The 16,384-nt window shown below is 46.2% G+C and overlaps 1 protein-coding gene across 1 annotated transcript; it reads left to right on the top strand.

The window, feature by feature from the left end:
* The first annotated feature begins 1,190 nt into the window (after nucleotides 1–1,190).
* LOC117398575 (E3 ubiquitin-protein ligase pellino homolog 1) lies at nucleotides 1,191–15,332 on the top strand. The gene is made up of 7 exons (XM_059011779.1): nucleotides 1,191–1,374; nucleotides 8,467–8,679; nucleotides 9,041–9,170; nucleotides 9,847–9,948; nucleotides 10,756–10,953; nucleotides 11,603–11,791; nucleotides 13,113–15,332. The coding sequence occupies exons 2-7, from the start codon at nucleotides 8,492–8,494 to the stop codon at nucleotides 13,689–13,691; spliced, it is 1,386 nt and encodes a 461-aa protein (XP_058867762.1). The 5' UTR covers nucleotides 1,191–1,374; nucleotides 8,467–8,491; the 3' UTR covers nucleotides 13,692–15,332.
* The last annotated feature ends 1,052 nt before the right edge of the window (nucleotides 15,333–16,384 follow it).

Below are 16,384 nucleotides of genomic sequence, written 5' to 3'. Positions count from 1 at the left end.
CAGCTGTATCTCTGTCTGTGTGACAATTGATCAGAAACGTATTTATTTGAGATTAACCGATTGATGTTATTCTAGATATTAATATGGAAAAAAAATACAATAATAATATGCTCCACGCGAATCTACCCTGCAATGCATGAAGACCATTTGCCATTACATGATACAAACTAAAAGGATCATAAATAATAATAATAATAATAATAATAATAATGCATGCGCTTTATAAAACGTCGCTGTTGTTTTGTATTGACACTACACCGACCAGGCGTCTCCGCTTCCTGCTGAAATCTGTTTTTCACCAGTTTAGTTTCCCAGTTCCGAAACTCAATTTAATATGGTCCCCAGTTATGTTAAACCACGGCAAAACAGCGTCACCATGTGGACATTTTGAGAACTGCAGAAGAATGCGAGCGGTTCCACAGCCAATGTAATTCCTTAAATTTCAGGATTACAGGGGAAATAATCCTGACGGTTCCTTATAAACGAAGTCTCACATTTCAAAGTAGAAGTCCGCCTTACTGACAGTGCCATGGCAGGTGAACGAGCCCCACAGTGGGCCCTACACCTCATTGACACCGCTATGGCAGGTGCATGACTGGTGTTTGTCCATTGCGTGGCTATGTTTATAAAAACCAACAATGCAATTTATGTTTTGCACTGGTGAGTTTATTAATTTTAAAAAGCTTTTTCTGTAACACCGCCTGTGTGTATATACTCGCGGGTGCTGAGTCGCGCCGCTGTAGCTTTTCAAATATGAAGTTTCTACATGGAGGAGAATTTGTATTGTAGAGAAAGGCAGCTGGTATTGTACCGGAGAAATCGGTGCGGTTGGAGGGTGTGTTATACTTAGAATTCGGTCTTGGTCTGTGTGTGTGTATGTGTGTGTGCGTGTGTGCGTGTGTGTTTGCGTGTTGTTTTTGCGGGATGGGCTACGTCACCTTGATACTGGAAACAAATACAATTTAGCCACATGCGTTTGCGATTGCTTTCCATGCGGGTGATAAAACAAAGTAGCGGGCTTAGCGGGACACGGGGCGGGGCTAGCCCACATCGACGCCGGCTGCCTCACCAATGGAGTAGCCACGGGGGCGGGGCGTCGGAGGCAGGGGGCGGGGTTTCGGCAGCCTGTACCAAGTCTATCTGTACCGATGGGGGCTCGCTGTGTTACAGCAGTGATGACAGCGAAGCGGCAATGCAGGGGCGATTCATTCTCATGATGTCGCAATCAGAGAGCTGTAAATAGGGACCCCGATATCGAAGCACCCCGGGGGGTAGCTGGGGGAAAACACAAGGATAGCACAAGCGGACAGGTGGGGGAGAGACCGCGTCGTTTTTTTTTTTTTGGTTTGTTTTATATACAGCAACCATAAACGGGTAAGCATATTACATGAATGCGTGTGGAATTGTGTTTATGTCAGTATACAGAGTATCTAGTGTTCAGCAATCCAATTGACACGTCTCCGTCTCTCTCTCTCTCTCTCTCTCTCTCTCTCTCTCTCTCTCTCTCTCTCTCTCTCTCTCTCTCTCTCTCTCTCTCTCTCTCTCTCTGTGTGTGTATGTGTTTTTAAATTTCATTTTAAATGATTCTTTTTTTCGGATCAGGTGTTTCTGTGCAATAGCATGGTACGGTTTGCATTGTAATGAGAAAATTAGGGTTAATCACACGTTTATCAGAATAAATCAATACATAAATAAATAAATAACAGGTTACTGAAAAAAAATCAATACCAAAACTACTACTACTACTACTACTACTACTACTACTACTAATAATAATAATAATAATAATAATAATAATAATAATAATAATAATAATATGGTTTACACTGACGAGTTGTACGCGCGGTTGCTAGTTTTTGATCTCGCAAATGCACACGTTTTTTGAGCATGTCGCTTTATTTCACTAGCCCTGTTGTTTACTAATTCTAAATATTACGAGCCGGGACGATCGATACGAATCGATGCATCTACAGCACTGCCTTGGAACTAAACCCAATCTATAATCATACTGGACTTTCCACATACCCGTAACACGTGACGCGTGGCTGCAGTGTATTATTGCAATATATTTACGATACCGTTGCCCTGCTCTCTTCCTCAGACCCCTAATAACATTCACAAGACAGGCTGCTGTGCTGTGCTCGACCGGAGCCGCATATTCTCGCTTTTTCCGCTTGTATTTCACTGCGTGTTCTAGAAGTTCCTCTGAGTTTTAAAGTGTTTCATAATGAGTCTTGTATAGGGGGAAAAACCTGCGTATTTCATGCAGAAATGTGAAAAAATTATCCGTTCTTTCTGCGTAATTGTATATTATTAGGTTTGTTTGTTTCTTTAAATATATGGTATTGTCATTAATATATGACGTCGATATCTTGAATCGAAGCCACGGGGGAAGACCCGGTTGTAATTCTTTTTTTTTTTCACACATCACGTCCCTGTTTTATTTGCTTTCAGTGCTGGCTTGTGTTTCCTGCGTTTGGCTGGTCGTAAACAAAGCGCCGCAGTGTGTTTGTGGGACGCTGTCCAGCCGCGTCCCCATTGAGGGTAAACACTTTCGGCCGGCTGTCTCCCTTTTAAATGCTGCAGTGCCGTTTGTGCTAAAGTAAGATTCGTTGGAACCCTGCTCGTCGTGTTTATTGCATTCCCGGTTCGTGCTTCGTTGACGCTCCAGTTCGTTTGCATTCTCGCGTCTTCGCGCTTCCGTTTCCATAGCAGCGGTAGCTGGGGTGTGGGGGGTGTAGGGTGTAGGGTGGGAGTGGATACATGCTATTTTCAAGCGCATCCTGGAAGCAGATTTGAAAGATATTTAAAAATATGTTTTAATGCAACAACCTACAACCATTATTATTATTATTATTATTATTATTATTATTATTATTATTATTAGGGGGTTAACATGGGCGTTCTCTTTAAAAAGGAACGTTTCCAATAATATTTAACTCTAAACTGAGAGGAAAAACTCAATAAATAAAAACAGACTGAACCAATGACAATAATTCGCGAGTTTAGGCTATTAGTGCAATATAAATCATTCAATAACCAAGCCTAGCATTTTACTCATCGTCTCTATAGCAGCGACCACCGTATAATAACTTAAATGAGCAGTTCTTTCCGGTTATAGAATTATATGGACGGTTATGAATTATAACAAACACATTAGATATGATATTCTTCATATTTAATATAAGTATTCATATATAGCCGGACGGGTTTAAGGTGGGATGGCCACATACCGGTATGTATGCTGTATGTTATTGCACAGTAGGCTTAAGTTGGTGTACGTGGGGTTCCTGCCATATCATAGTCATGTATATTTATTGCTAATGTAAACTGTAAATTGAATTCGGTGAGCGCCTGGGTTCACAGCGCCAGTTGACAGCCCGCCTTCCTCGCTGCTGAAATTGACGAATGTACTTCCCCGTGAATGAAACAAAGGAAGCCGGGTCTCCTCACCCTGAGTCACGATTTAAAAAGATAAAAGGAAAAACTAGGCCTACACGTCACGACTCTCAAGAAGGAAACGAAAAGTCGTGACGTAGTGTAACACCGCCGCCACTGTGAGGCATAAAAAGTCCGACATTTAGTAAAAAAAAAAAAAAAAAAATGATAAACGTTGGTTTTTTTTATTATTTCATAATAATTTAATTTGGTTATTTTATTTGATTGTGCGTGCGTGCGTGCGTGCGTGCGTGCGTTTCTGTGTTCAGTGTTCTACTGGTGTCAAAACTTTGCAACTTTATCTATCCCAGTGCTTCCCAACCCCGGTCTAATTAAGCAAACGATCAGTTCAATTAAGAGTCTAGTTAATTGAGAGCTCAGTTGGAATGGAAACCAGTAGACACAGCAGAGGGGGGCCGGGACCGGGGGGTTGGAAACCAGCTTGTGTGAGAGAGTCCATGAATTTAGGCTGCAAATGAATTCGTATTTGAGAGATGACAGCAGCTAATATATTGGATAGTGAGAGGGGAGGAGGAATGTGTACCCAAAAGGCAAACACATTATCTTTTAATATACAGCGTATTTATCAGTTTCCAGCCCATTTCACAAAGAGGTCAAACATGGTTGGAGTGTATTGCGTAGATAGATAGGGGTATTAAAAACCTTTTATGAGTTCTCTCTCTCTCTCTCTCTCTCTCTCTCTCTCTCTCTCTCTCTCTCTCTCTCTCGTTTAAGTTTTCCAGAGTAGTTTTTAGTTTAGTTTCCTAAATGTTTACACTTCAGGATTAGCCACATTTAAACATTTTAACTTGTAAAGCAGAGAGAGGTCTGGTAAAGCACAGGGAAGCATTGTAAAGCACAGAGAGGTCTGGTAAACCACAGGGAAGCATTGTAAAGCACAGAAGGTCTGGGAAAGCACAGAGAAGCATTGTAAAGCACAAAGAGGTCTGGTAAAGCACAGGGAAGCATTGTAAAGCACAGAGAGGTGTGGTAAAGCATAGGTAAGCATTGTAAAGCACAGAGAGGTCTGGTAAAGCACAGGGAAGCATTGTAAAGCACAGAGAGGTGTGGTAAAGCATAGGTAAGCATTGTAAAGCACAGAGAGGTCTGGTAAAGCATAGGGAAGCATTGTAAAGCACAGAAGGTCTGGGAAAGCACAGAGAAGCATTGTAAAGCACAGAGAGGTCTGGTAAAGCATAGGGAAGCATTGTAAAGCACAGAGAGGTCTGGTAAAGCACAGGGAAGCATTGTAAAGCACAGAGAGGTCTGGTAAAGCATAGGGAAGCATTGTAAAGCACAGAGAGGTCTGGTAAAGCATAGGGAAGCATTGTAAAGCACAGAGAGGTATGGTAAAGCACGGGGAAGCATTGTAAAGCACAGAGAGGTCTGGTAAAGCACAGGGAAGCATTGTAAAGCACAGAAGGTCTGGGAAAGCACAGAGAAGCATTGTAAAGCACAGAGAGGTCTGGTAAAGCATAGGGAAGTATTGTAAACCACAGAGAGGTGTGGTAAAGCATAGGGAAGCATTGTAAAGCACAGAGAGGTCTGGTAAAGCATAGGGAAGCATTGTAAAGCACAGAGAGGTCTGGTAAAGCATAGGGAAGCATTGTAAAGCACAGACAGGTCTGGTAAAGCACAGTCTGAACATGCTGGCTGTTGCTGCAGGGTCTCTCGGAGCACATGGTCTGCTGTCTGTCTCGGATGCTGCTGCAGCTCCAGTCCCTGCTTATCGTTTGATTAAGCACTCTGATCTCTCCGCTGCCAGACAGCATGCTGGTAATGACGGGTGTCATGTGACCCCCCTCGCCAGACAGACTGGGTCTGCTGGGGACTTTGTCATCATCACTGATCAGGTTAGGGTCTCAGTTTAAGGGGAAAAAAGACATCTCTTACAGACAGCTCTCCGATTTATATTCAGCAAAGCAGCATACAATCCATCTTCTCCTGTAAAAACAAATAGCCCTTATGAAAGCTTACCACTGCATTTCCCCATGCTTTTCCCATGGTTATGCTCTGAATTTACCACACTTTACCCTGCTTTATTAATATGCTTTACTATACCTCGCTATCCTTTATAGTGCTTCACCATGCTTTCACTATGCTTTACAGTATTACCCTTTGCTATGCTTTACCAGACCTCTCTGTGCTTTACAATGCTTCCCTATGCTTTACAATACCTCTCTGTGCTTTACAATGCTTCCCTATGCTTTACAATACCTCTCTGTGCTTTACAATGCTTCCCTATGCTTCCCCAGACCTCTGTGCTTTACAATGCTTCCCTATGCTTTACCACACCTCTCTGTGCTTTACAATGCTTCCCTATGCTTTCTCAGACCTCTCTGTGCTTTACAATGCTTCCCTATGCTTTACCAGACCTCTCTGTGCTTTACAATGCTTCCCTATGCTTTACCAGACCTCTCTGTACTTTACAATGCTTCCCTATGCTTTACCAGACCTCTCTGTGCTTTACAATGCTTCCCTATGCTTTACCAGACCTCTCTGTGCTTTACAATGCTTCTCTATGCTTTACCAGACCTCTCTGTGCTTTACAATGCTTCCCTATGCTTTACCACACCTCTCTGTGCGTTACAATGCTTCCCTATGCTTTACCAGACCTCTCTGTGCTTTACAATGCTTCCCTATGCTTTACCAGACCTCTCTGTGCTTTACAATGCTTCCCTATGCTTTACCAGACCTCTCTGTGCTTTACAATGCTTCCCTATGCTTTACCACACCTCTCTGTGCTTTTACTTTGGGGAAACTTTTATTGGGGTTAGTTTACCATGGTTTGTTTTGTGAAAAAATGAACGCACGGCCCTGGGTATTCCTTAGACCAAACAAAAACAAAAAAAAACCCTGTTGCAAGCCGTTTTGATGTGCTGGGTAAAGTTACGCATGAGAGGATATCAAAGAGGAGGGAGATGAAATGTTTCAGGAAAGTGCGCGGGATATAAAGCAGCTCTTTAAGACCTCCAGCCTAGCGCCCCCAGGGCCATCAGTCAAGCCCTCATCGCAGCTCATCTGTTCGGATGCATTATTAATGTGCAGAGCCCTGCAGCGGAGAAGGAAAAGATGCAGACTTAGTGGGTCCCTGCATGCCACGCCAGCCACGCATCCACTGCTCCAAGGCTAGAGATCCGAGAAAGAAACACTGCCTGGCTAAGAGAAAGGGGGCTCCCTCCAGCCCAGGGCAGGCTTGAGGCATGGAGACTGAACTGCTCCCTCCCTCCCTCACCCCCTAAGAGAAAGGGGGCTCCCTCCAGCCCAGGGCAGACATGAGGCATGGAGACTGAACTGCTCCCTCCCTCCCTCACCCCCTAAGAGAAAGGGGGCTCCCTCCAGCCCAGGGCAGGCATGAGGCATGGAGACTGAACTGCTCCCTCCCTCCCTCACCCCCTAAGAGAAAGGGTGCTCCCTCCAGCCCAGGGCAGGCTTGAGGCTTGGAGACTGAACTGATCCCTCCCTCACCCCTTGAGAGACTATGGCAAACACATCTTTAATAAGTCCCTTAAATACAAAAGCGAGTGTCTTTAGATGAGAACTGTTTTCATCTCATTCTGCAGCTGTCTCTGTGGCGTGCAGAAGCACAGCCCTCATTTGCAGATCAATGTATATTTAGCACTTTATACATTTTTTACTGGCTGTAAGTGGAAGAAAAAGGAGATTGATTTTTACTTTCTCTGAGGCAGACTGGAGCCAACTGAGTGAAATACAAAGGAGGGGCTGGGGAGAGAGAGAGAGAGAGAGAGAGAGAGAGAGAGAGAGAGAGAGAGAGAGAGAGAGAGAGAGAGAGAGAGAGAGAGAGAGAGAGAGAGAGAGAGAGAGAGAGAGAGAGAGAGAGAGAGCGCCAGACAGAGAGAGAGAGAGAGCAAGCCAGACAGAGAGGGGGGGGGTTGACTTGCAGCAGAGGGAGGTTATGACTAGGGGTGTAGATTTTGCTTATATTTCTAAATGTTAAAACCTTCAGGTTTGAAATGTTTCGGCAGATATTGGGAACCACAGATATGATATAAACCACTCAGGGTCTTCCAGCCAATCAGAGAGCGCCTTTCGCCTTCCGTGTCCCACGACGCATCAGAAACCCGATTCACGACATCGTCAGCCGTGCCGCTTTCAATTATCACCGTTCTCCAAATCAGCACCTTCTGGGAATTCCATTCCACCACAAAGCATGTTCCAAACGATTACATCACAACCTTACCCAGGGACCGGCGTTCTCTTCAGCAGCCAGTCCCCTCAGTGAGCTGGACCATGAGCCGTATTAATTATTATTGATCCCAGACCTCATTGGTTTCATTTTGCAATCGTTTCTACCAACGAACACAATTTTTTTTTTTGTTTCAGGTTGTGGTTGATTATCAGCACTCGATTTGAATTCTTTTCAGTAAAACTCTGTAGAAATCTGTAAATTCTAGCGGCTGCAGTGCAGTGGCCAGCCAGCCAGCCTCCCTCCCTCCCTCCCTACCCTCTCCGTCTGACAGAGGCTGGACCATTAATCACACTCTCCTCCTCACAGCAATGGGCCTGCATCCCAATCAGTCACTCCATCTGCCTGCACAGCCCCTCCAAGCCTGGTTATAGATGAGGGGTCACCCAGACACCCACATGACACCAAATTGAACTGAAACGCACATTCCTGAAGTTACTGGAAGCATCAGGCTGTGGTGAAACACATACATACATACATACATACATACATACATACATACATACGGATCTGTCTCTATGACCATGTGATTTTTGACTTCTCCGGTTGCAGTGGATTGTAGACTGCAGTTGGCACTGGTCCCAGTTTGATGCTGGGAACGAGACCAGAGTGGATCTCTGTTAAACAGCTGTCTCTCTTTCCGTGCACAGAAAAAATAATGTCCATTCAGCAGCATGCTGTTAATAGCAGACTGATAGCAGCTCAGAGAGGACTGTAGTCTGTGTGTTTTAAAGCCTGATGTTGTCACAGCGGTACTGGCTAAACCGTCTCTCTCCCTCCCTCTTTCCCTCTCCCTCCCTCCCTCTCTCTCCCCTCCGAAGGCTGCTCGCCCCCAGCCCGTGTGCGATGGTTTTGGAGGGCAGTTCAGAGGCAGTGTGCTCCCCCTCCTCTCTGGAGCTGCGGCCGTCCGGTCACCGCACCTCTTCCTCCTCTTCCTCCTCCTCCTCCTCCTCTTCCTCGCCCCTCCAGAACCACGACGCCTTCCTGACCAACGAGAAGGAGCCAGCTCAGTACGGGGAACTCATAGTGCTGGGGTAAGAGAGGGCGGGGCTTCGTGACATCACAGCCCGCCCCCCCGGGGGAGGGGGGCGGGGCTCGGAACTGAGTTCTCAGCTCGATCTGTTTTGCCGCCTCTCATTGGTTTAATTGAACTCTACAGGTGTGCTCAGAGTGCTATATAATGCGCTTGATTCAAGATTCAAGGCACACGACCTGTAAAGCATTCTGAGGCCTGGAGAGAAGTGTTCAATTTGTCCCGATTAATCAAATAATTAGAGCAGTTAAGGTAATTGAGAGCTCGGGGTGGAACCAGAGCCCTCCCCCTCCTCCTCTCTCTGGTCTAAGCTCTTCTCTGCTAACCGTACCCCCCCTCCTTCTCCTCCTCCTCTCTCGCAGGTACAACGGCTGTCTAGCGAACGGGGATAAGGGCAGGCGTCGAAGCCGCCTGGCTCTCTACAAGCGGAGCAAAGCCAATGGGGTGAAACCAGACATCATCCACAACATCTCCACCCCACTGGTGTCCAAGGTGAGCCGTGAGGCGGGGGGTGGTCACACTGATGCTAGACTCCTTCTGCACTGGGGATTTTCACATGTAAAATCTATAATAGGTCTGATGCCAGGTTACCTAGAGCTAGGGCCAAAAGTTTAGCAGCACCCTGTGGAATAGACTTTTTGTAACAGTTTTTCTTGTACTGTAATCCTATAGAGCAGTTACACTCGATCGCCACTGGGTGGCACTGTTGCTCTAGTTTTCTGTAAGGAGACAACTAAAACCCCAACCTTCCCGTTTCCCTATTTCTGTGGAATTAGGCTTTCCTTCTATGCTACAATTTAAAAAAAAAATAATAATATAATGCAGCTCTGGCTCAAAGTTTTGCATCACCCTGTAGAATGAACTCATTTTGTTTCATAAAGTCGAATGAAACCTGCTGAATAATGTTAACATATCGAACTACACACCAGCTTTGTCGTTTTTCGTATGCTGAAACCGATAAAACCTGAAAAAACGTGACATTTCGAAATCTAACATGAAATACTACTGTACTGCTATTACGGCTTCCGGCAGACTTTTTTTTCAGCGAGTTCATGTTGTAGTTTCTTTGATTACACGATTTTAAATAAAAGATTGTGTTCATTTTGTCCAGAGCTGTAGATCAGAGATGGTTTGCAATGTAAATGCTTGTCATGTTGTGTCCCCACAGGCCTTTACTAATAAGAGCCAGCACAGCATCTCCTACACCCTGTCCCGCAGTCACTCTGTCATCGTGGAGTACTCTCAGGACAGCAGCACAGATATGTTCCAGGTACCCCTTCACTGACAGCCTCGCTGGTCCAGCGCTTAAAGAAAAGGGGGCTTGATACCAGGAGGTTCAAATCCCGGCTCAGCGGCTGACTCCCTGTGTGTGTGTGTGTGTGTGTTTGTGTGTGTGTGTGTGTGTGTGACCCTGAGCAAGTCACTGAACCTCCTTGTGCTCCGTCCTTCGGATGAGACGTCAAACAAACGAGCTCCTATTGGAAGTGACTCTGCAGCAGCAGCAGCAGCAGTTGTTGGTGAAGCAGAGTTCACCCTCCTAGTCTCTGTGAGTCGCTTTGGATAACAGCGTCTGCTCAATGACTAAATAGACTCCCTTATCCAGGGCGACTTACAATTGTTACAAGATATCACATTATTTTTTACATACAATTACCCATTTATACAGTTGGGTTTTTACTGGAGCAATCTAGGTAAAGTACCTTGCTCAAGGGTATAGCAGCAGTGTCCCCCACCTGGGATTGAACCCACGACCCTCCGGTCAAGAGTCCAGAGCCCTAACCACTACTCCACACTGCTGCCACCATGATACTAACACAGGGCTGAAAATCAGACTCCTGCTGCATAGCGTTTTCACCCATCCCAGGTTTTAACAGGAGCTTGATTAGCCACAGAATTGTCTAATTCTAAAAAGAACAAAAAAATAATAATTTGGCAGACGCCTTTATCCAAGGCGACTTACAGGTGTTACTGGGCAGCACAGGGTCACAGTGCAAGATTCATATATAATGCATTCTATTAATACATACTATATAATGATATTATATTAATATATAACCGTTTGCGTCTCCTTGCCCAGATCGGCCGCTCCACGGAGAGCATGATCGATTTTGTGGTGACGGACACATCCCCGAGCGGTCAGGGCGCCGGCGAGGGCCAATCAGCGCAGAGCACCATCTCCCGCTACGCGTGCCGCGTCATCTGTGAGCGCCGCCCCCCGTACAGTACGCGCATCTACGCAGCCGGCTTCGACTCGTCCAAAAACATCTTCCTGGGGGTGAGACTTTGTAGTTTTCAGTTTTTTGGCTTATAAGCTGTTAAAGACGTACATTGGTTTTGTCCCGTGGGAGAGTTCTTATTGGAGAGGTAATGTGACACGGGTTTGATACAGTAGGAAGTGGCTTTTAATACTGAATGCAGGGCTGGTCTTAAAAGGGGCGTGTACGATGCTGACGTCAGTGGGAGTGAATCGGGACTTCAAAACATGACATGGTGTTTACAGACTTAAAGAACTGGGCACATTAAATACACGACCTATACAAACGAAACAGCAATGCTTACACAAGCATACTGAATTCACGTTTGTTCGGAGGAGGGAGTGCATGAAAGCCTCGGTCTAATACCTCTCTCTTCTTTCTCTTTCCGTCTCTCATCTCTCTGTTATCTCTCATCCCCTTTCACCCCGTCTATCTTTCTCTCCCTCCCTCCCTCTCTCCCTCCCCCTCTCATCTCTCTCTCTCCCTCCCTCCCCCTCTCATCTCTCTCTCTCTCTCCCTCCCCCTCATCTCTCTCTCCCTCTCCCTCATCTCTCTCCCTCCCTCCCCCTCTCATCTCTCTCTCTCCCTCCCTCCCCCTCTCATCTCTCTCTCCCTCCCTCCCCCTCTCATCTCTCTCTCCCTCTCTCCCCTCTCATCTCTCTCTCTCAGGAGCGAGCTGCAAAGTGGCGGACCTCGGACGGCCTGATGGACGGCTTGACCACGAACGGGGTGCTGGTGATGCACCCCACGGGAGGGTTCAGCGAGGGTCCGGCCCCCGGGGTGTGGCGGGAGATCTCGGTGTGCGGGAACGTGTACGCGCTGAGAGAGACTCGCTCGGCGCAGCAGAGAGGCAAACTGGTGAGGAGACAGAGAGCCGCCCGAGTTCAGCAAGCACAGCCGATAGACAGAGTCAGAAAGACACGCAATATCATAACAGGGATTGAAACTCACACGAGCCCTGCTGCTGCACCCAGTCCTGGGGTTCAGAGCTCCCCTCAATGAAGTCTAGTATTATTATTATTAATATTGAAATGATCAGGAGCCAGGAGTTTGAGCAGGGTTACAAACTCACACTAGCCCTGCTGCTGCTGCTGCTGCTGCTGGACCCAGTCCTGGGGTTCAGAGCTCCCCTCAATGAAGTCTAGTATTATTATTATTAACATTGAAATGATCAGGAGCCAGGAGTTTGAGCAGGGTTACAAACTCACACTAGCCCTGCTGCTGCTGCTGCTGCTGCTGCTGCACCCAGTCCTGGGGTTCAGAGCTCCCCTCAATGAAGTCTAGTATTATTATTATTAACATTGAAATGATCAGGAGCCAGGAGTTTGAGCAGGGTTACAAACTCACACTAGCCCTTCTGCTGCTGCTGCTGCACCCAGTCCTGGGGTTCAGAGCACCCCTCAATGAAGTCTAGTATTATTATTATTAATGTTGAAATGATCAGGAGCCGGGAGTCTGAGCAGGGTTAGAAACTCACACTAGCCCTGCTGCTGCTGCTGCTGCTGCTGCTGCACCCAGTCCTGGGGTTCAGAGCTCCCCTCAATGAAGTCTAGTATTATTATTATTAATATTGAAATGATCAGTTTGAACATTCAGGCCGCTGGTCAATCTGCTCTGAATGAACGCTTTCCCGAGGCACTACTAGATAAAAGGTTTGTCTGCTTGTAAATTCAGAACACGCTGCAAGCGTGAAACAGAGCACTCTGGTGGTCGGCCGTGGGAAATGCATGCAGAGACAGAAATTGTGCCTGCATGCAAAAATAAAAGGACTGCAGCAAACTGGATGCAAAGAGGAAACTGGGATGTTTTAGTGCGAGTGTGTTCAAAACTGCACGGTGCTGCAATCGGCAGGTGAAAACGAGATCGTTAACGACTTCGCTTCAGGATCTGGGTGGCGGTTTAACGCGGTCGTGCACGTCGACCTCATAGAGGCATAAAGAAAACGCAAACGCAATTGATACAAGCCTCACATGAGCCGTATGCCACGCCCACCCATATAAAATAAATCAATGGGGGGGAAAAATGCAATGAAAAATATATTTATTATGTGTACAAAACGAGTCCCCCTCCCCCCCAGATAGTTTCAATATTTCATGCATTAAGGGTCAAACTCTGGCCACCCTCGCGCAATCGCCTTGCACCCCGATCACGCCCCTTCTCCCCTTCTCTCCCCCCCCAGGTGGAGAACGAATCCAACACCCTGCAGGACGGCTCTCTGATCGACCTGTGCGGGGCGACTCTGCTGTGGCGGACCCCCGAGGGTCTGCGCAGGACCCCGACGCTGAAACAGCTGGAGTCGCTGCGGCAGGAGACGAACGCGGCGCGGCCCCAGTGCCCCGTGGGCTTCAACACGCTGGCTTTCCCCAGCCTGGCGCAGCGGGAGGTCGTCGATAAGAAGCAGCCGTGGGTCTACGTCAACTGCGGTCACGTCCACGGGTATCACAACTGGGGATTCCGCAAGGAGAAAGGGGGTGGGGCCGGGGCTGACGAGCGGGAGTGCCCCATGTGTCGCCGCGTCGGTCCCTACGTCCCGCTCTGGTTGGGCTGCGAGGGGGGGCTGTATCTGGACGCCGGACACCCCACCCACGCTTTCTGCCCCTGCGGCCACGTGTGCTCCGAAAAGACTGCCAGGTGCTGGGCTCAGATCCCGCTCCCCCACGGTACCCACGCGTTCCACGCCGCCTGCCCCTTCTGCGGGACGTGGCTGACGGGAGAGCAAGGCTACATCAAGCTCATCTTCCAGGGTCCCGTCGACTGAGACTTGGGGAGGGGGTCGGGAGGAGCGGGAGGGGGCGCTGTGTAAATAAAACGATAACTGAACGTGAAAAGAAAATTGTTTTGTTTTTTTAAATATCCAAAAGTTTTGTAAGATGGATATTGTGAATTCTATCTTTTTAAAAAAAAAAAAAACATGTAGCTTTTGCCTGTTTGAAAATCCGAGGGTCTACTGGAATGGAATTTTGCCCACAAACGACGCCCCAAAAAATATAATATTTACGATGAATGTTGATTCCCCTTTATAATACCATAGTAGGGAGATTGGCAGAAATTTTTTTTTCTTAATCGCCACATTTTCTTGTTGCCCGACTTGTACACTCCGTCTTTATACAGCAATATCATGCATGTTCATCATATTCCACAGCGATATGGTACTCGCATTAAATAATAGATACAAAGTAAGGAAAGTGATCTCGTAGACCTGTCATACCTACGGATTTAATCAGCCTATACCATCCCATAATAGGGGTTCTGTTGGATTATTTTACAGGACTGGGGATAGGAGCCCCCCCCCCCGGGTTCACATGAACCGCTTTGGGGTTCACGGGTGCCAACGGCCGTGAGACAAAACTATGAGGCGCAAAGTCCCATGCAGATTTATCTGTTAACGCTGCCAAGTTACAATAAAGACTTCCGTTCCATGTATTTTTTCAATGATTTATTTGTTAGATTCCCAGATTTAACATGTCAGCTAAATGCTGATTCGCTAAGTAGTAGATTAGATAGATAGATAGACAGATAGACAGATAGACAGATAGATAGATAGATATAGATTAGAGAGAGAGAGAGAGAGAGAGAGAGAGAGACTGAAGCGGGTTTTCCAGATTTAACTGGCATATTGACTTTAAAATATTTAGCGATGCATGTTTTCAATATTAATCAGATTATATCTCAAAGTACACATTTCAAATCTTTTCAGTATGTTTTTTTGTTAACATTTATATATTAAACTAAATCTGGAAAAGAAAAATAACGTGTTTTTTTTGTTTGTTTGTTTTTTGTTAAATCTGGGAAAAATTACGTAGTTGAAGTTAAACCCAGAAAAAAAACAAAAAAAACCACACCTGGTAAATATTTGTGCCCCACCCAGCACCCCCCTTCCCGAAACCAAATGGCCATCAACAAGACACTATAAGGAAACGATTACATTTCGCACACACCGTTAAAAAGCTCTCTTTCCAGCTATGTGAATAAATCCATCACGGGATGATGTAGCGGGTCTATAAACTAGCAGACGGTCCCAGACACCTTCTCATCCTCCCCTGAATACAGAGAAGCAGCGGCTGGGTCTGAACAGCGCCCGTTGAGTCTCTGTGAATAACAATGAGGGTTAGAAATAACGCAAGGTCAAAACACGGGCGACAGCAGCAGGGCTCGGGTGAAATTAATACAGAGAGATTCTCCTTGGCAGGCAGCCCAGATTGTACCTTAACACGTCTGTGTGGGTCTCTCTCTCTCTCTCTCTCTGTGCAGGCAGTGTGAAACCTAACCGTATCTTCACCCCGTGCAGCTATCTGACATAACTAGATCTACACGCAGAGTGGAGAGGTGTGTGAGAGAGAGAGAGAGAGAGAGAGAGAGAAAGAGGGAGGGAGGGAGGGGGTATTGTTTAATTGAGGGAGGGGGGATTCTGTTTAATAGAGGGAGGGAGGGGGATTCTGTTTAATATAGAGGGGGGAAGGGGGTACTGTATTAATATAGAGGGGAAGGGAGGGATTCTGTTTACTGTATTAATATAGAGGGAGGAGGGATACTGTTAGTATTAAGAAAAAAATCTTTGTCTGTATATTTGAGTTGGTTATGCCATGTATGTGCTTTGGCAACACAATTATTTTTATTGTCATGCCAATAAAGCCAATTTGAATTGAATTGAATTGAATTGAATTGAGAGAGAGAGAACTCTCTAGTATATATCTATAACAGATATATATCTACCGGGCATCAATCACTCGATCATTCATCCCTGACTATGCCACGCGTCTGTGACTGAAGCATATGCGCTTAATTAGAGAGAGAGTTGATTGGACGCTGGTTAGGGAGCGATTTCAGCTGTTGAATTGCAAGCTGGATTAAAAGCAATAGAGAAAACCTCACAGAAAAAAATAAGAACATGCCACGTCTGTGGAGAGAGCAGCGCCTTCGTGCGATCGGCGTGTTGGAGGCTGGACTAGGGCAGCGTGCCGTGGCTCGCCGTCTTGGGTGCTCACACAGCCGGCGATTTCAAACCTGGCGAGACGGTATAACCAGACACACTCTGTCAATGACAGCGCCACCAACCGGGAGAGCAAGAGTCACAACACCTGTCCGAGATCGACCAATCATTCTGCAGCACCTTCGTGACGTCAATTGTTAATCAGCACAACACAGTCACTGCACCTGCTCTAAAACAGAGTGTGTCATTTTTCAATCACAGCGAGTGAATTTTATCCAAATATAAGCGATATGTTTCTTTTGATGCTCAGTATAGGAGCGGCTTTTATTTATCATCATGTAAGCAAAGAAACTACAAAATATCACAAAAAAAAAAAAAAAAGTCTAACGGAAGCCAAAATACAGTATTTTAAATGTTAGATTTCAATTTGTCAGTTTTTCGTTAAGTATACGGAAAACTACAAAGCGCTGGTGTGTAATTCAATATGTTAACGTGACATTATTCAGCAGCTTTCATTCGAG

Source organism: Acipenser ruthenus, chromosome 43 (genome assembly GCF_902713425.1).
Source record: "Acipenser ruthenus chromosome 43, fAciRut3.2 maternal haplotype, whole genome shotgun sequence".
NCBI classification, from domain to species: Eukaryota; Metazoa; Chordata; class Actinopteri; order Acipenseriformes; family Acipenseridae; genus Acipenser; species Acipenser ruthenus.
This window is presented reverse-complemented; position numbering and strand designations above follow the sequence as displayed.